Here is a 17,688-nt window from a genome sequence, read left to right as displayed (position 1 = left end):
TCATCGCACCATCAAACAGGAAAGCGTAGCAATTAACTGTAGAGGGGTCAATCACTAAACATGCGCTGTGCTTCACGATTTTCGCATCGTATCCTCCTTTGATACAATTTTTAACCAATTTTACAAAAATTTGATTAAAATAAGGGGTATATTTAATTTTCCGAATTTTATAAACTACATCTCCATAGTATTCCGGGTGTGTAAGTCCAAGTTTTAAAAGTGTTTTAAGGGTCGTGTTGTATTTAATTTAGACGATCTGTAGTAAAATTTACTAAAAATTTTCCGTAGCTTACGATAACGGTAACCCTGTTGTTTCTTGGTGATATCTCTAAATTTCTGTCATTAAAATCATCTATCATGCAAAACGAATAATCTGTGAAATATAGACACCGTATAATGTGGCTCGAGGGACATCTCCATCAAGATGGGGAAAGTTGACAATTTCAAAATAAAAATCGTCCCTTTTATCATATATTTTCGTTTCTAGATTATTATTCACAATTCTTAAATTTAGATCCAGAAATGACGCTTCTAAATCTGAAAGTTATGATTCGAATCGGATACGATTAACAAATGTTGCTATTTAATATTATTTTGATAATAATAATACGTTAAATTGATATCTTCGGAAAAGAGACCATGGCCCATTCTATTTTTTTTTATCTTCTGCGATGATATCATTTGCATAACTACAGAATTTGCATGCTTACATTTGCAATCTCACAAAAAATATGTTTAAGTTAACTTTTGTAAGTTTTGTGAAAACTCACTTTGACAGGTCCTTAAAAATTGGGCATTTCAATGGAACGTTTTCTGAAACTGATATTTTATTATCAGATCCTAAATGTACATTAAAAATACTGAAATATTAACAAGTTTGTATAGGAAAACTCAATATTTCTATTTCTAGCAGATCAACAACTTGTAAACGGTCACGAGGGCCTTTTAAAGTATTGACATTTAATAAGTCTCACCGGGGTAACTATTTCTAGTAGTAATCATTTTAATGAAAAAATAAATAAATTATTTATTGCCCTGTCCGTTCAGATTAATTTGATGTGATTGAAAGGGAATATCTTGACGGAAGTAGTTGCGAAGTTAAGTTTCCGCTTTTATTCATTAAATTCGTAAAAACACTTCTAGTCCAGGCTCGGCGAGGGGTAATATTTAGATTACATCAACTGAAGTGAAGTTACTTTTTTTAAATGACAGAAAAAATAATATAAGAAGAATGCCGATGTGTTATTAAAATAACGAGACGTTCGCACGCACAATTTTGTTTGATGTGTTGTTTTTTTTTACTCTGTGTTTTCTGGGTTGTTTTGGACGTTGAGGTGGCCTGCACATAAATTCCTAAGTATTAACTCGATACTTAAGGGGACTTCTCGGCCATGTGGCTGATGTCGCTTACTTCGAATCACTTGCCCCTAAACGTTGTAGGTTGTAGGTTTGAAAACTCCCTTAGGGTGTAGAATTTTTTGATGTTAGGAAGCCATCCTGCTGGAAAGTCGCCATCATGACCTAAATTGTGTCGTGTGAAGTAAAACCAAGCGTAAAAAACAACAACACGAAAACCAACAAATGTATCGCTGTTAAAAGCATTTGGTCAACATAAGTTCTGAAGCTTCATGAGCTTCTGTATGATATATACAATGAAAATCCATTGGGCATGTGACTATGTCTCTGCGTATACATGACCGCACTGATATTCTGTGTAAATTTTGCATAAGTTACAAGTTGTGGCAAGTGATACTACCTTCTTTTCTGCCAGAGTTTTTTTTTTAATGAAATGGGTAAATGTATTTAATAGGGTAGTTATATACAGTACGGTAAAGTTTGCTGAAATTGCGAAATTTTCGACTGAATATATGTGGTTTGAATTGCCACAAATCACTTTAAACGGAAACATTGTTTTTTGCTGTCATTGCGTTTTGGGCGGAATTTTCAGTGTACCATCATACCCATCCAGAAGTAAATGTTTCGTATGAGTACTTTTTTGCGAGGGAAAACACATGTGTTTCATATCATCGAAAATGAAAGTAAATGACGCGCTTGAACATGCTGCTTTTATCTTAAGCTGAAGAACAAAATACCCCTTAAAAAAAGGTCATGATTTTTTTTCGTCTATAGATCTGCCATGCCTATCAATTGCACAAAAATGTTTTAAAGGCACTGACCTCCAGATTTTGGCTCAAAATGATCTTTCTTTCAAATTGAAGTTTGGTCATATTATGAAGATTTGAATATGAGTTTCGTTTCTAAAATATTTTAAAACGCCAAATCAAGAAAATAAAAGTTGCCGTGTCGGAAACGAACCCGGACCGCCGCGGCAATAAAGACATTTTCCTGTCGTCGTAACCAATAGCGTTATAGCAGAATTAGTGAATTAAGGATTCGAAGTATAGATATTTATAATCAAGACAGTTTACCTGGAGTAAAGCGTTACAAACGTTTTTCGATTTACATCGTAAAAAGTAGTAAAAACAGCAAATTCTCATGTGTTTGCGTAACATATATAGTGTCAGTAATTGAGTTTTAAAGCATTCTTAAGAAATATAGCATTTATTTCCAGATATCTAAATTTTTTAAGTTTTTTGTTGTCGAACGGTCTGGAGGCCAGTCCCTTTAACATACCGCCAGTCTGCACTGAACGACCGACATGAGAAATAAAGATGCGAGGGTGGAATTGATGAAACAGATATCGTGTTATTATAAAGAATAAAGGCAATCATTAATTTGTTTAACGTAGTCCCTTATATAAACCGTTGTCTCAAATTAAAATACATCGAGACCGTACCTTTTTAATCATTAATTGCATTGAGGTAGAATTTTTACCTAGGACGAACGGTCACTAAATATAGCACATAGGTAACAGAAAGCACCAACATGTATTCATGCTAAAAAAACAGAGTGTTATCATCCGACCCTTCATTAATATGATTGTAAATAACAGTAACCCATAATGAAAATGAGTTAAATGGGTTGCGTGTACCTCTGCTGTCCCCATCTCTTTTATCTATGGCTGAAACAATGATACGCACTTCACTCAAGTTGTATTTATTTAACGTCATTGCTAACGAATAAGTACAAAGACATTTTCAGAAAAAAAGCTGAAACCTGAAACGGAAATAGCTGCTTAATTAGAAGTGAAATGTTAATTCTGGGCCTTCCGTGCAAGTAAATCCTACAAGTTCTGGACAAAGTTTGTTTCAATTTTCCATTTCTGTTATTCAACAATAAGTAGATCAGATGTCGCCAAATGTGAGCAAACCCCCAAATGACGCTTGTAACGCTTGTATGGACGCCACCATCTTGGAATGGACGTCACGTCATTTTACAACGCAAGTCTATGGGAAAAACATAAAATCTTGATTTTAAACTTCATTTTACATTTAAAAAAAAAAAAAAAAAAAAAAAAAAAAAATGAGAAGGTGGCTAGAGGTATTAACCTTCTGGTATTAACGATGCCATTTTTGACAATTTTACATGCAGTATAAATAAATTATCGGAGGTCCAGAATTAGGTGAGACAGACCTTAGTTAGATTGTATTGTAACAAGTTACACATGGTCCTATCGACAGAAAATGTAGAGGCAATCGAACATTTTCTAGCGAATATCGAGGATTATGTAAACTGTTACTTATTCGACATTCATTATATTCATTCTCTGGATTTTGTTTTAGATTGCACTGTTGATAGAAAAATACTTTTATATAGGTAACGAGTAGGCCTAATTGTTGTAATTTTACCGCGAACAGGAAATAAGGAATAGGAAATGAGTAACTAATTTGACACTAATAAAACGTTTTGGTACATCCTATACTATACAGTAAGGTTTGTTTGAATTTGTTTGTAAGAAGTATTGTCCCGGATTCATTGAAGAGCTTGCATGAAATCCCATGAATCCACATCCGGTGGCACAAGAATTGCACGAACTTGACGAGGACAAGTCGGGGCATGGGTATGCTTTAAATTGGCATATGCTGTTGATTGATTCGATGAAAAACTCCACTGAACGCCGATGGCTGCAAAACGGGTCACTAGCCAGATTCTCTGAAAACACATTTAAAAATGTGTGTAATTCTATAACCAAACTAGATGGTTCTTTGATGCGCAAAAACATATGCATCACCAATGCACTTTTCTTTGTATGCAAGACCAGACATATTAAACAAACTGTGTAACAATACATACTGTGTCCTGAAACCATGCATCCTCCACGCTGCTAAAACGTGGCCAATGTCTGTGCAAGTAATATAATAATCGTTTGAGGATTGTCGGATTAGATATAAATGTAATGTAGTATATATAGGTCATTTTCACTCCAAAAAGAGTTTGATGAAGTACAGTCTTTATGTCCTTTTATCTTATTGTACAACCCGAACCTTTAGCCAACGTGGCTGAAAGTTGTGTTTCATACATCGTCGCTTTCGGTCAAACATATCTTAAGTTATGAAACAAGTAGTACAAAATGGCTTTGTTTAACAAAAATGAAAAGGAAAATCATATTACTTACGCAAATCCGCGCCTCTAAACAAGGCAGTAATTATATCAGAATTAACAGAAACCACTGGACATCCGGGTTGATCTCTCCCTCCATTTGGAAAGAAATCCACTGTGCCAACCAACCGTTTTATGCCAGCAGCTGTTGCAAAATAAAGAAGTATGAATTCATCATTTTTGATCCTTCTGATATCAAATCTCTTTTCTATAATCTATTATCTTGAAACAAATCGATATCTATCTCTTTTTGGCTTGGAGCTACATTGTTTTCGGCTAAGGGAAGCAGAATATATCCAAGCGCTGGATACCAGGCCCCAAAGTACAATTAATTCCCCATAGTTACATACAAATACATCAATGCAATGCTTTGACACAATGTTCTGGAGACAAAAGCAAATATCTTCTCTTAAGAAATCTATCTGAGGGTAACGAGGCTTCGGTCCAACGGGTGTTTGCGTTTTATTACAGTCTATTATTAATTAATTTGAGGGTGTTTGACGAACAATAATATGGTAACAAAATGTAAATCAAGTACATATATTAAGATTTTATTGAAAATGAAGATCGTTTCATTTCTGACTTTACATATGTCGGTATTTTAGTTACTATTGTAAAGAATTTATGGACATTTATATCTGTCATAGTAAGCACAACCCTGAAATAATGTAATCTGCCAAATGTGTTTCTTAGAGGAAAATGCGCTTCCGTTGTGGCCGAATTCATTAGTGTTTAAAGGGGTATCTGGTTTTAGACTGCTTCTGTGCATGTTTTCATGTTGCGAAAAAGTACGGAAGAGCAGGTGTATGTTATTTATTAACTCGAAATTTCGAGTTACTAACAATGTCGAGTTAATATCTAATACACTAAGTCGAAAATTCGAGTTACTAAGTCGGAATTTCGAGTTACGTATCTCGAAATTTCGAGTTACTAACTGCAATAGTTTACGTTGATGTATAGGTCCTGGCCAAGATTAGGTATCCGGTGTATCCATCGGGTAGCCCTACAGGGTCATATAATTAAGATGACCGTGCAGCGTTTGCTCATAAAAAATATCACTATTTAAACTATGTTTAAGTCTGGAAGGTTTTCGACCTAGTTTGAGCCCATATGGCAATGAAATATAGACATACCCTATATGTACGTGTAGTTATGAGTTTGACCAAGATCGGGTACCTGGGCAGATCTAAAATTTGAAGAAAGGTCATAGAAGGTGAACGGGAAATATTCAAACTTAGAATATTTCACTATTTTGACCATATCTGGAAGGTTTTCGACCTAGTTTGAGCCCCTACCACCTGAACATACTATACATGTAAATGAAGGTATACTAGTATATCCTGAATACAGTTTGAAATCTGGAGTAGCCCTTGAGGCTATGGTAGGTCATACATTGATGTATGGTAGTATATGTTCAAGTCCCTACATGTTCGGTACAATATATGGATGTGTAGATAGATGATTCCACTTCTAAGAGTCAAAAGCTGTCCATTACATTTTTGGCCTTTGACAGACGGACAAACGTTCAAATTTTGCAGATAAAAGGGAAATATACGAAGTCGAAATTTCATGCAGAAACAAATCGCTATGAACTGTAGGGACACATGTACAAATCGGCGCTGCTTGTTGGACACGGTGTGTATATGGCTAACGTTTAAATTACGGTATAACATTATAAATTATCCTTTATGTCAAGTAGCCAGCTTGTTTGTTTTTGGAACACTTACCTAGAAGTTTACCGTTTGTATGGATGACGTCTACAAAAATTGCATCAGTGGGGTCCAAACGAACACTCGGCTCAGTAAATTGAAATGCTGGGCCAGCTGGGTCTAGCCCTGGAAGTAAGAGAATATTTTTCTTTTATCAGGCTAAATTGTTACTTTTTAATTACTTTTGATAGTTGTTTTACTGTGTTCTAAATTGCTTTCGAAAATAGCATGTTCTATGAACGGAACTAAATATCTGTTGGGTAGCTTCGCACTGTCACACGCTGCAGGCTGAGAGAATGTACAATGAACGAAAATCTTTAATGTAAATCTTCGTACACGGTTCCATGTGCTAGGCTTAAGGTAAATCTACAGCTATACAGTTTACATAGTTTTCATAGTTTCTAAATATATGCAGTGTTCTTTTTCAGTACATGTTTTATTTAATTTTATTTCCAAAGACTCTGGTAAAATCAATTCGTTTAGCAAGATGTTCGTAAATAATATCAATCAGAACCTGTTATTCTGCCAATATTCTCAAAGTTCTCGCCGGCGTATCCAGCTACATGTGCACCTAGGCTGTATCCAATTAAGTGCATGTCAGCAGGGTCGAAACCGTTTTCATCTCTCAATTTTTTAAGAAGCTGCGCGACTTCCGCTCCTACAACTCTTGTATTAGCAACCGATTGCAGATAATAAGGCTCTTCTGTGCCGCTACTCCAATCAACGGCAATGACGTAATAGTCACCCTGAAATTATTGTGATAGTGCATATTAGTATTTATTACTATTGCATTTGAAAGTCTTTGACATAGAGACAATAGAAAAAATAAAGATCCTAATTGATGCTTGGTGCAGAGGAATACAGTTCAGACGAAACTAAATGCCGTCAACTGCCGTACCTACAAAAATGTGTAAAGAGTTGATGAGGTGTAAAGGTAATACTGAATTTGAGGGGACAAAATGGTTAAAGCATAAATTGGCATATTTTTCTGAATCAGTCGCAGACATATCCTATGAATACTAGTATATGAAAATAGTTTTCTGTCAGCATAAACAATTTTAGGCTACTGTTTGAATATTAAAAATATTACAATAAAAAATTAAAGATCTTTTTGATGTTCATATCATTTTTGGGCTAAAGATGGAAAAAATTAGCATTTTTATTTGTCACAAGGAAAGTCTTTTTGAAACAGGCAAGCTGCTTTTTCAACGAAATGTAGAAAATGTATGCCAGCCCAGTTGTCAAACAGGGTCGCTAACGTTGAATTACAAAAACCTTCCTTTTATTTGCAGAAACTAGTACCTGGATTGCGAAAAGACTTTGATAACTCAAGCCTGAAATAATGTAAAAAAAGTGTTGGACATATACATATTTTTGAGATTTTCACTGAGTCCGGCTAATTTTCGAGGTTTTAGGGTATTTTTGTAATCCAATAGAATAAAACTAACTTCAGTGTTGTTCTGTTTTCTGGCCCTGTGTGATCATGGAGTCAGTACTTATAGGTTCTTAACTTTGTATCGGGAAATATGCACGAGTTCTGCAGCGGAAATATTGCGCGACTTTAAGAGCGCAATATTCTTCCGCTAAGAACGAGTGCATATTTCCCGATGCAAAAATAATAACCTTTTTATTACATACGTATCTACAAAAATGTAAACTGAAACGTTAAATGTAATGTAAATATTATGAAAGACTGACAATACTGAACTTAATAAAAGAATTTATGCAACAACATACATTTAATTACGTCACGCACCCGATATGAAATTCAGGCGTCAGTGTATGGGAAAATATTGGCGTTTCCAGTACCATTGTAACTTTACGAAGAAAACAAACGAATATGTTATAAAGTATTTTTTATAATAGAGTTCCGCTTAAGCCGGTGCTAGGGGGCGCGAGTGAGGTTGCACAGTCTATTTACAATCAAACTGAGTCTACCATTTTGTTCTTTGTACGTTTCAAAAGGGCCTTTAAATAGATTTTATTCATATGTGAAAATTTAATACCTAAGAATATATTAGAAATATATACAACGTGTCATAAACTTTTTTTTTCAAAATTGTGTCCGGAATTTACTCACATTTTCCAGTAATTCGGTGACCATGTCCTTAACCCATTGCTTTTGTGCAGACTGAGCGTACCCGTGAATTATCAGTATAATTGGCTTGGGCTCGGTAAGGGTTGATGGCGCGAGTTCCACATACTCCGTTGAGGAATATCGAGTGAAAAGGAAGAACGTAGTACCTATGTCTCCAGGTGACTCTGGCAACTTTCCCCGCGCGTTTGTAAACGGGTAACTATTACTGAAGCATCCTAGTGCTCCATAACACACTTCTGACGATGTATAGAACAAGCCTGAAAACAAATTACTAAAAAACACTGTGGAGAGCGCAAGATTTATAAATAAAGTGTCTTGTTATGCTAGGTATCGGCAGTCATGAAAAAAAAATGTTGCCATATTTTATCCCCCAACAAAAACGGAAAATCTTAATAGAAGATAAAAGGTAAATGGAGATTTCCCGGAAGCACAGAGCACCCCAAACACAGCCATAGAGCCATGCATCACAAAGTAAGCCCAGAACAAAAAGATGTTGTAACAGATAAATAAAACACGCCACAGAACTGATCTGTGCTGTACAAAGGCCGTAGCTCTGAAGCTTGCTGATTTACTCAGAAACTGGTGCAATTAGAACTCTATGTGATTTTACAAAGGTTTTGGCGGTTTTTATGTTATGAAAGATAGTTTTCAAAGTCAAATCAGATAAATCAATTTATTCTTAATCGTTTTATAACTTCGACAACCGAACAAACTCTTAAGCAATGAATCGCGGTTTGTTAGTGTACTACTTTGGCGTGTTCGAAGTGAGTAAAGGCCGTGACGTATGTAAACAATATGGTCAATGATGCGACCTTTGGAATGTTCAAACTTTGAGACCAATATATTTCTTTGCAATTTGAATGCAATAGCTGTGTATAGTTTTGATTAAGGAAACACATTTCGGGCTGTAGGTATTTCCAGCGAATAAACTAAGTTTTATTGACGTTGCAATATAAAAAATACCGAAATACTTGGATAAAACTGTTTGTATTTGCACTACTTATGCTTTCGCTTAAAAGATAAGAAATTTTACAACTTACCCTCTGCGAATGAAAAGACGAGACAAAAAGCAGTGAACCTTAAAAGCCTTGAATTCATTTCTTCCTCCGTGTAGATCTTTTAAAATGTCGGTGTCCTAAGAAATAACATATCACTCATAGATTACAAAATAATAATAATAATAATAATAATAATAATAATAATAATTGCTATCATCAATAAATGAATGAACGAACAAACAAATAAATGATGATGATTACGATGACCATGATTTAAATTAGATAACACATAAAATGAACGTAGACACCTCATAACGAACCCTATTTTAGTGTATTTGACAGGCATGTACAGAAAAGAGAGTCCGCAGTCAAACAGTTACGTTTGCTGACTTCGAATCATTTGCTCCTTACCATTATAGGATAAAAACCTCACTTGGGATGTAGAATTCTTTCATGAGAAAAAGCCAGCTGGCCTGGCATACGAAAGGTGGATGGTTCTACCCACGTCCCTACTCATGCCTAAAATAATGTCTGGAGGGACACCTGGGGTCTTCCTCCATCGTCAAAAGCTGGAATTTTACCACCATATTGCCAAACTTGTGTTGGGGCACGGTGACTTCTGTTTCAACAAATACAAACCAAAACGATATGTACAGAAAGATACAATGACAATCAACGTGGACAGAAGAAACAAATCAAAGATCGCAATGGGTCACTGACTTTTAATGGTCAGTAGCAAAAAAACATTACTGAGCGCAGTAGGTATGTGAAAATATACAATATTAACACAGAAATTGGCAGATGGCAATTAGCAAATAGAAAAAAATAGTTATTTGCATTGATAATTGATAAGTAGCAATAAGAATATATTAGCAATTGGCAATTAGGAAAAAGCAACATCGTAGCCAGAAATTCATACCAAATACATCCAGCCAAGAAATATAAAAAGTCAGCATTAGGTTTTAGATAAACAGGCTTCGTAACCTAAGATCCCCCATGTTTAGCACTATCCATTGTTTTCTCTTTTAAGGCAAGTCCATTACTGTTACTGATGATAAACCCGGACAGATGATAAAGTCGACCACCTTGGAAATATTTTATTGCAATCGGTTATTTAAAAAATTGAACACACCATCTAATAGTGTCCATTTACAACACCAACTGGTGTAAATAAAAACAACATTGGTAAATATTCTGTATAAATAAATGACTTACATTTATCTTTATAAAAAATATTTATCCAGAATTACTGGGGAAGAGGGTGTTTTTTGCGCATGCTCACTGTCGCCACGTGAAGGCCTGACATTTGGTAACTTTTCATTACTTGATCAGGAATGACTGTTGCAGCTTTTTGGGGAAAGTTTCAATATAATACTACAAAGAAAATTTTGTAAACGACAAAGTGTTCGAATTTATCATCAGTCAACCTGCTTTCAGTCCCCATTTTACTAACCCCTTTCAGGGCCTCACTTTGTGTGAGTTTGCTAACTAAATATAAATTTAAATTATGCAAAGTTTTTTCAGCAAATGTTTAGCTTTATTTTGATATCAACAATTGATTACAAATTGCAGAAATAAAAAAGTTACAGGTAAAAAACCTCATTTTCTGTTCGGGTTTATCATCAGTACCAGTATATTAACTGAGGACTTCATGGAATTACACTTTAGTTTATCAACGAAGGTTCCATGTGCAACGCCGTATGAGCACATCTGAAGATGTCACTAAATTGTTTTTGGTACTTGTAACATTATTTAATAATTTCAAGTTTAAGAAGTGTTTTAGAAAAGTTTCATACTCTGTGGGTAGTCCGATTTTTAAGAAACAAATCAAGGAAGAATTATGTCACTTGGTGTTTTTTAAGGCTTTTGATTAGGTCAATGTTTCTTAAATAAAAAATGAAAGAATTATAGTCTGTTAACTTTGTACAGCTTGTTCATCATTACAACAGTAGGAGAGTACATAAGCCAGAACCATAAATCGGACAATGACTGGCCATGTGTCAGATGAGCACTGGCACTAACAGATGACTTGTAATACGTTTACGTGTGATATTGCTATACACAATAACAGGTTGTACTGTATGCACTGGATACATAACATATGCGATTTCATATGATTACAATTAGGATTTTGTTTCATTTTAATAGCCTTTTGGTCATAATTCACAAACACTTTATACCAAAGGCTGTAAATGCATAACATTAGTTAAAAGAGAGTCGAGAACAATGACAAGAAATAATGCTATTGCATGCGATGGATTTGTTATTATTTTTTTTATTTTTCAATCAAATACCAGTCTGGAGGAAAGTCACATTTCAAAATATTTTACACAGAACTATGAAAGTAAGTAGGAACTACAGATAACAAATTAGTAGTGTCATTTTATAATGATATCGCTTGAGTTTTTGTCGTTTGTATCTACATAATACAGTGGTAATACATATACCGCTTTCACTGCATTCAAACATGTCAGTTTGCAGTAAATGAATAAATATTCACTGCCCCTTGTTTCTATTAATTGTAATAATTCATGCTAATATAACATACTATCCTACGATATTATAGTGCTTATTAAAAGAAATAAGCTAAAACAAAACTTCGAATTTAACAGAAGTGGGTGGGGTAATCTCCTATTTATATTTAATGGCAGGAGATAAGGAATATAATACCTTAAATGATATTTTAAGACGTTGTACATCATTATAAACTGGTGAAGGTAAGAAATAAAAATTGGTATTAAATAACGGCAATGTTAAGTTATAGAACTAAACAGATTTTCGGCCTGTTGGTTATGCACCTATCAATATTTTACCCCAGGGAGGGGGCGGCGGGCTGACCTAGGGGAATTTGACATTTTTCCTTTTTCGGAGTCTAAATCCCCACCCTGGAGCAACGGCAATTTGTCAAAATCCCCACTGTTGGAGATGTTTTACATATCAAGTGACCACGGGGGTGGGGATTGACTATAATTAATATCCATGAACTTATATAAGGTTATTGCCTTTTCACATACAATCATTAACAGGCAATAAGTCAGCCAGTTTCAATTCAATTTCATTACATTTGTGTATTAAAAATTTCACTCTGCCTGTATAGAAATTGAAATTGCCTCTGCCTCCTCTGCCATCCAAATCTTGATACACCGACCCCCATATCGTTAATTCTTGAATCGCCCTAATAATAAATAAGAGCATTGCCTAATGAGGGCAGATGCTAACACTCGACAGTGTTTGCCCATAAAGGGGTCAAGTTTAAGTAGATCCATGTGAAGGCCTTTCCCCAAGGGTTATTGTGTCCAAATATCATTCAGATCTTTAAATTTTATATTCAATATGCCTCAAACCTCAGTGAGAGGTTATTATAGAATCTAAATAAAATATTTACAAAAAAAAGCACTTCAAAACGGCAACACAATGACAACTAATCATAACTTTTACCAGCTATAACCTTATATACTGGTAATACAGTACATCTGGGCGATTCCAGAATTAACTATATGGGGGTCGGGGTGGGGTGGGGGTCGGACGGCAACGAAATTTTGAAGGTCCATCGGAAAATTATTATTAAGGGTGGTGGGGTCCATCAGAAAATCATTATAATGGGTGGTTGTCCTCACAATAATTGTCTTTATGGATGTTGGACTGATTGTAAAAATATAAAAATACAGGTGGATGGGTGCGTTGGTGTTTGATCACCTCTCTTAAGTAGTTACTGACAATTTCCTTTCTTTTAACTACAAGTCGTTACTTTACTGACCGCGATACACCGAACGCAATTTTGACATCACCGATCTAAGAAATATAACTTTTTTCTGTTTATTAAATATTTCATTTTTCTGTCTCGTTCCAGTTGAATTTGCAGTCAGCGCCCTTAAGTATGTCAATTGACATTTCTTTACGTAATAGAATCGTGTCACCGATTATGTACTATCTCGCACTTGTGTAGAAGTCAATAAAGTCCATGAAGACCTATTGATACTTCCTTTTACCCACTGGCACCAGATCAGAGAGAAAATGCCTCCGTACGTGTTATACCCTACCCCTAGGTATTCTATAAGAACCATGGTGATGAACGGGAAAATATACTAACCCGTTTCAATCGTACATTTCTTAACTTAAACGCGCAGTTCGGTGAATGGGTACCTAGTATATTGAACAAGCGATAATTTATCTTCCATCGTGTACCAGTCACATTGTCTCAATATTTCATATTGCTGAGATTATCAACATATTTTATGCTTTCGTCAACGTTACAGAAAAAACTTGCTTGACCTTCCCTAATGAACATCCGGTCTAGAGGTCACGGCAGTGTGCACATGTTTGGCGAAATGTAAACAAACAAAAACAGAATCTAAAAAAATCACAATTTTACACTAAAACTCGAAATGATTAATGAAATTCATCTTGTATATGATCTTTAATTTGAAATTGTACATTGGTCTGCATATGTTCTGTTTATTTTATTCATTTTGCACATTTATGTTGCATTTTCACATTTTAGCGAACACGTGTAGTAAAATGTCGATTGACATACATTTTCACAACAGCCAATCAGAATAGTTTTGTAATCTAGAACGGAACTTCACCAGGGAAGTTCAAGTAAGTTTTTTGTGTAACGTTGAAATACTATGAACTACGCGTTGTTTTTCTAAGATAAGATGTATACATTGGAGAAATGTGACCGGTACACAATGGAAGATAAATTACCACTTGTTTGATATCCATAGTACACATTTACCGAACTGCGTGTTTTAGGTTTGAAAAGCGTGATTGAAACGGGTTAGTATATTTTCCCGTTCAAGACCATGGTTCTTATAGAATACCTAGGGGTAGGGTATAACACGTACGGAGGCATTTTCTTTCTGATCTGGTGCCAGTGATTTTACCTCCTTTTATTTGCGCTCGTGTATTCTATCTGGCACGTGACGTGTATAAAGAAATGTTTGAAATCGAGACAGGCCGAAACGAAAACATGTGTAAACTGAGTAAAGGTTCTTTGGATGTAGATCTCTTTTCACTAATATTAGTCGAGTTTATCCTTGCTGCACAAATACTTTAAAGAGGCATACAGAACTCCTGTGCAATATCACACAAAATGATGTAATCGTATGTTAATAAATCAATGGTACCGATTTCATTATCCAATGCCGACGTAGATAACATAGCGTCATCGTCCATATTAAGGACATATCTGCTTCAGATATTTCAATATATTTGTAAAGCACCAGCCGATTACAAGAAAATTTGTATGTCGCTGAGAAAATCAACAGCATAATATTCCGAACAGTCGTTCTCGTTTATAATTATTGGAAGTCACTAATGTCGCACACAGTCATATTTGCTGCAGTATTACGCAAATGTTTTCTTTGCTAATACGTGGCCTAACATGTATTTGAACTATTCAAACTGTTTGCACACGCGGTTTATCTATTTTTCTGTCGAATTGTTCAGTTAAATCGCTTATGCATCAAGGCAAAGTTAAACTGTAAACAAGAGCTCTCCGTGAGGCAGTGCGCTCAAATTTTCTCAGTGCTTGACTCTGAATTAAAGCTTTGCCAGTAAAAACTTTATGAAACTTAAATAATTCTTTGTTAAAAAGAGGCATAGCTCTGTCAAAATTCAAACCAGAGTAATTGGGTTGTTTCTCCTGGTGTAGACCTTAATAGTAAATAGCTATTTTAAAGGGAATTCCGATAGTTTTTTATGCGCATCTTTCTGCGCAGCCGACACTTTCTATGGAAAACTGAACTGAAGTCAACATTTGTCGAAGCATGTTAAAGACAGTCTTAAATATGAGGAATCTTGAATGAAATAACATATTTGATAAGTTTTATTAGTAATCAAATCTTGATACTGGTTTATGTTGTATTGACAAGTATCATGCCTGACAGGTATCTTGTTATTTTTGTGGTTGCGTTTTCACATATCATTTAAGTACAAAGACAGTGTTGTTCATATAATGTAAGATAATTGACTTAGTACTGATAAGACAGTACCACCTTTTAGATTATTTAGTATTCAATTATAGAAAGAATTCAGAATTCTTAAAACTTTTTTTAACTTCTAGCAGACATACATGTAATCAATTTGGCCAGGTTTGCGTCATTTTCCGTCTGAACAGGTGTTGTATTCTAGCGGTCTTAACATAAAATTTAACCTGGTGACCCATACTTTTTTAGCCATTTTTATGCTCACGATACAATTATCTATACACAAGAAAAACAGGAAAAAATTCTATGAAAGAGTTTTTTTTCAAAATTAAAAAAAATATTCTTCACTATGGGTATTTTTCACTGAAAAAAGTTCACAAAATTAAATATGAAACAATTTTTTTTTTCATTTGTACCCATTATTGTAAGGATAGAGTATTACAAATATGACTATGATATAAAATAAGTACATGATAAAATCTGTAAGAAGAAAAAAAACTTATTGTGCTCTCTTGATGTATATTTTGGTTTGTATTTATAAAGAAGCAGAAAATTATGAAAATGTTGAAAAATCGCTAGCAGTTTCAGCAACAGTGGGTGTGTTCAAAACAATTTTTCACAAAAACAAGCCTGGTGACCTATTGTTTTTATTTGTTCACTGTTTTCAGCACAAATTTTCCTATCATATATGTGAATTAAAAAAAAATCTATGAAAGGAAAAAAAACTATAGGAATTCTCTTTAAGTTTCAAGTCAAAAGCTTTGACAATTACAGAGATATTTGGCTTTATCAAAAACTTTAACCAACTGCGACGCCGACCCCGGGGCGAGTGCAATATAGCTTTTTTGGGAGAAATGCGGTTTTCAAGGGCAGATAACTCTTTTTCGATACCAGTGACCTATGATTTTTATTGCATTTTTTGTGTCTTAGATGATTGTCCTTCAATATCCAAAGTTTGAAGAAATTCTGTTATTGGGAAAATTTTCGCACCAAATTCTAGCATACGTCCTTAAAGTACTAATGACAAAGCCAGCATCGTAAAAAGAAAACTTTTTCAAAACTTTTTTACGTTGAAGTAAATAATGTGACTTGCGAAATATTTCATATCTTTTCCTAAATATTCTACATCTTAAAAATATTTCCATTACGTTGAAAAGAATGTGGACAAAAAGGTCGAAGATTTTTTCATGTTTTGAACATTAGAACATGAGTTTTTAATCTGTCTTAAAATGCCATAATAATAATAATAAAAAAAAAAAAAAAAAAAAAAAAAAAAGCTCAAGTCGGGAATCAAACCGGAACTGCAATAGAAAATATCTGCGGTCTGGACCAATACGCCACGGAGGAATCTGCGCGTAACGGCCGTTAAAAAATATGATAAAAAGCTTTATGATTAAAGCAGTTTACTTACACACTATCCCGATATTTGGAATGGAAAAATCGCAAAATCAACTATAGTAATTCTTAGATGTTTCTATAAAATAATCTGTCAGTAAGTTTTAAAACCTTAAGAAATATAGTAATAATTTTCTGATATCTATTTTGTTTTTCCTTTTCTGTTGTCGTACGATCCGGAGGTCAGTGTCTTTAAAACAAGTTTACAAAAACATGTACTGCTTGAAATCAGTATTCTGAAAACGGATGACTAAACTTCTATAAATCATGTCCAAAGAAATCACGAGTCTTGTCGGCGTCAGGGCATGATACATGTATCCTTTAATGATTCAACATGATTCTTCCGAAACCATATTTCAGTAGAAACTGTGCTTGATCGATATATACATTTTCGTACACTGTTCGCAATTGGTTGAACAAGCACCTACAGACGTAAACGATGGAAACGTGAATAATAAAACGAATGAAAATCCGACTTAGATATGCTTAAATATCGGGCCATCTTGATGGATACGCAAGCAGACGTTTCTTCTTTGTATTTTGGCGGGAAAACTGCCCGTGCCTTCCATGACCGCGTACTTATAGAAAATTACGTATCGGCGTTATACGTTAGTTTAGTTTAAACATATTTTATTGCCAATATATACATATATAAACAGATAACTACGTCAATTGTACATATAATAGGCAAAAGGGTCGACCCACAAGTTCTCGCAACATTAGTAACGGGTCTTCCCTAATGCAAATATTTACATATTTAATTTACAACAATGACAACTAATCAGGTACATGTGTGGTAAATAATAAATTTACAATATAATAGCTACAAAAAAAATGGAAAGAAAAAAAAAAGAGTTGAAATAAGTATGAGGTACAAGTACATGTGTACTTATAAAAGCAATCACATTTGTGACTAGTGGCAATGTATAGATAGATGTAAGAGTAAAAATGATGCAATTAATTTGCATTACCATGTACTACATTAGGGAAAAAAAACTTTAAAAAGGAGAAACGAGTACATGTGACTTATATAGACAAACATATTTGTGACTAGTCAG

General features: G+C 34.5%; 2 protein-coding genes across 2 annotated transcripts in view; both read right to left on the bottom strand.

Moving 5' to 3' along the window:
* LOC123545978 (pancreatic lipase-related protein 3-like) overlaps positions 1–3,071 on the bottom strand; it is a 35,433-nt gene extending 32,362 nt beyond the window's left edge. Inside the window, 1 exon segment of the mRNA XM_053539780.1 lies at positions 2,993–3,071. Within this exon segment, the coding sequence (XP_053395755.1) occupies positions 2,993–3,071 (79 nt within the window).
* Positions 3,009–14,483, bottom strand: LOC123547765 (pancreatic triacylglycerol lipase-like). Its single transcript, XM_053539779.1, has 6 exons — positions 14,375–14,483; positions 8,290–8,564; positions 6,724–6,955; positions 6,228–6,335; positions 4,517–4,645; positions 3,009–4,053 (listed from the first exon to the last, which is right to left on the bottom strand). The coding sequence occupies exons 1-6, from the start codon at positions 14,481–14,483 to the stop codon at positions 3,818–3,820; spliced, it is 1,089 nt and encodes a 362-aa protein (XP_053395754.1). The 3' UTR covers positions 3,009–3,817.
* Positions 14,484–17,688: the final 3,205 nt, after the last annotated feature.

Source organism: Mercenaria mercenaria, chromosome 3 (assembly GCF_021730395.1).
Source record: "Mercenaria mercenaria strain notata chromosome 3, MADL_Memer_1, whole genome shotgun sequence".
NCBI classification, from domain to species: domain Eukaryota; kingdom Metazoa; phylum Mollusca; class Bivalvia; order Venerida; family Veneridae; genus Mercenaria; species Mercenaria mercenaria.
Note: the sequence above shows the minus strand (reverse complement) of the source record. Positions and strands in the feature narration are given on the sequence as shown.

Bases quoted from the DNA above. Each gene is read 5' to 3' on its own strand.
- LOC123547765 (XM_053539779.1), bottom strand. From the start codon at position 14,483: ATGGACGATGACGCTATGTTATCTACGTCGGCATTGGATAATGAAATC. The intron at 6,336-6,723 runs GTTCTGATTGAT...TCTTACTTCCAG, and splicing joins GAATATTGGCAGAATAACAG to GGCTAGACCCAGCTGGCCCA. The intron at 4,646-6,227 runs GTAAGTGTTCCA...ATTTTGCAACAG, and splicing joins TACAAACGGTAAACTTCTAG to CTGCTGGCATAAAACGGTTG.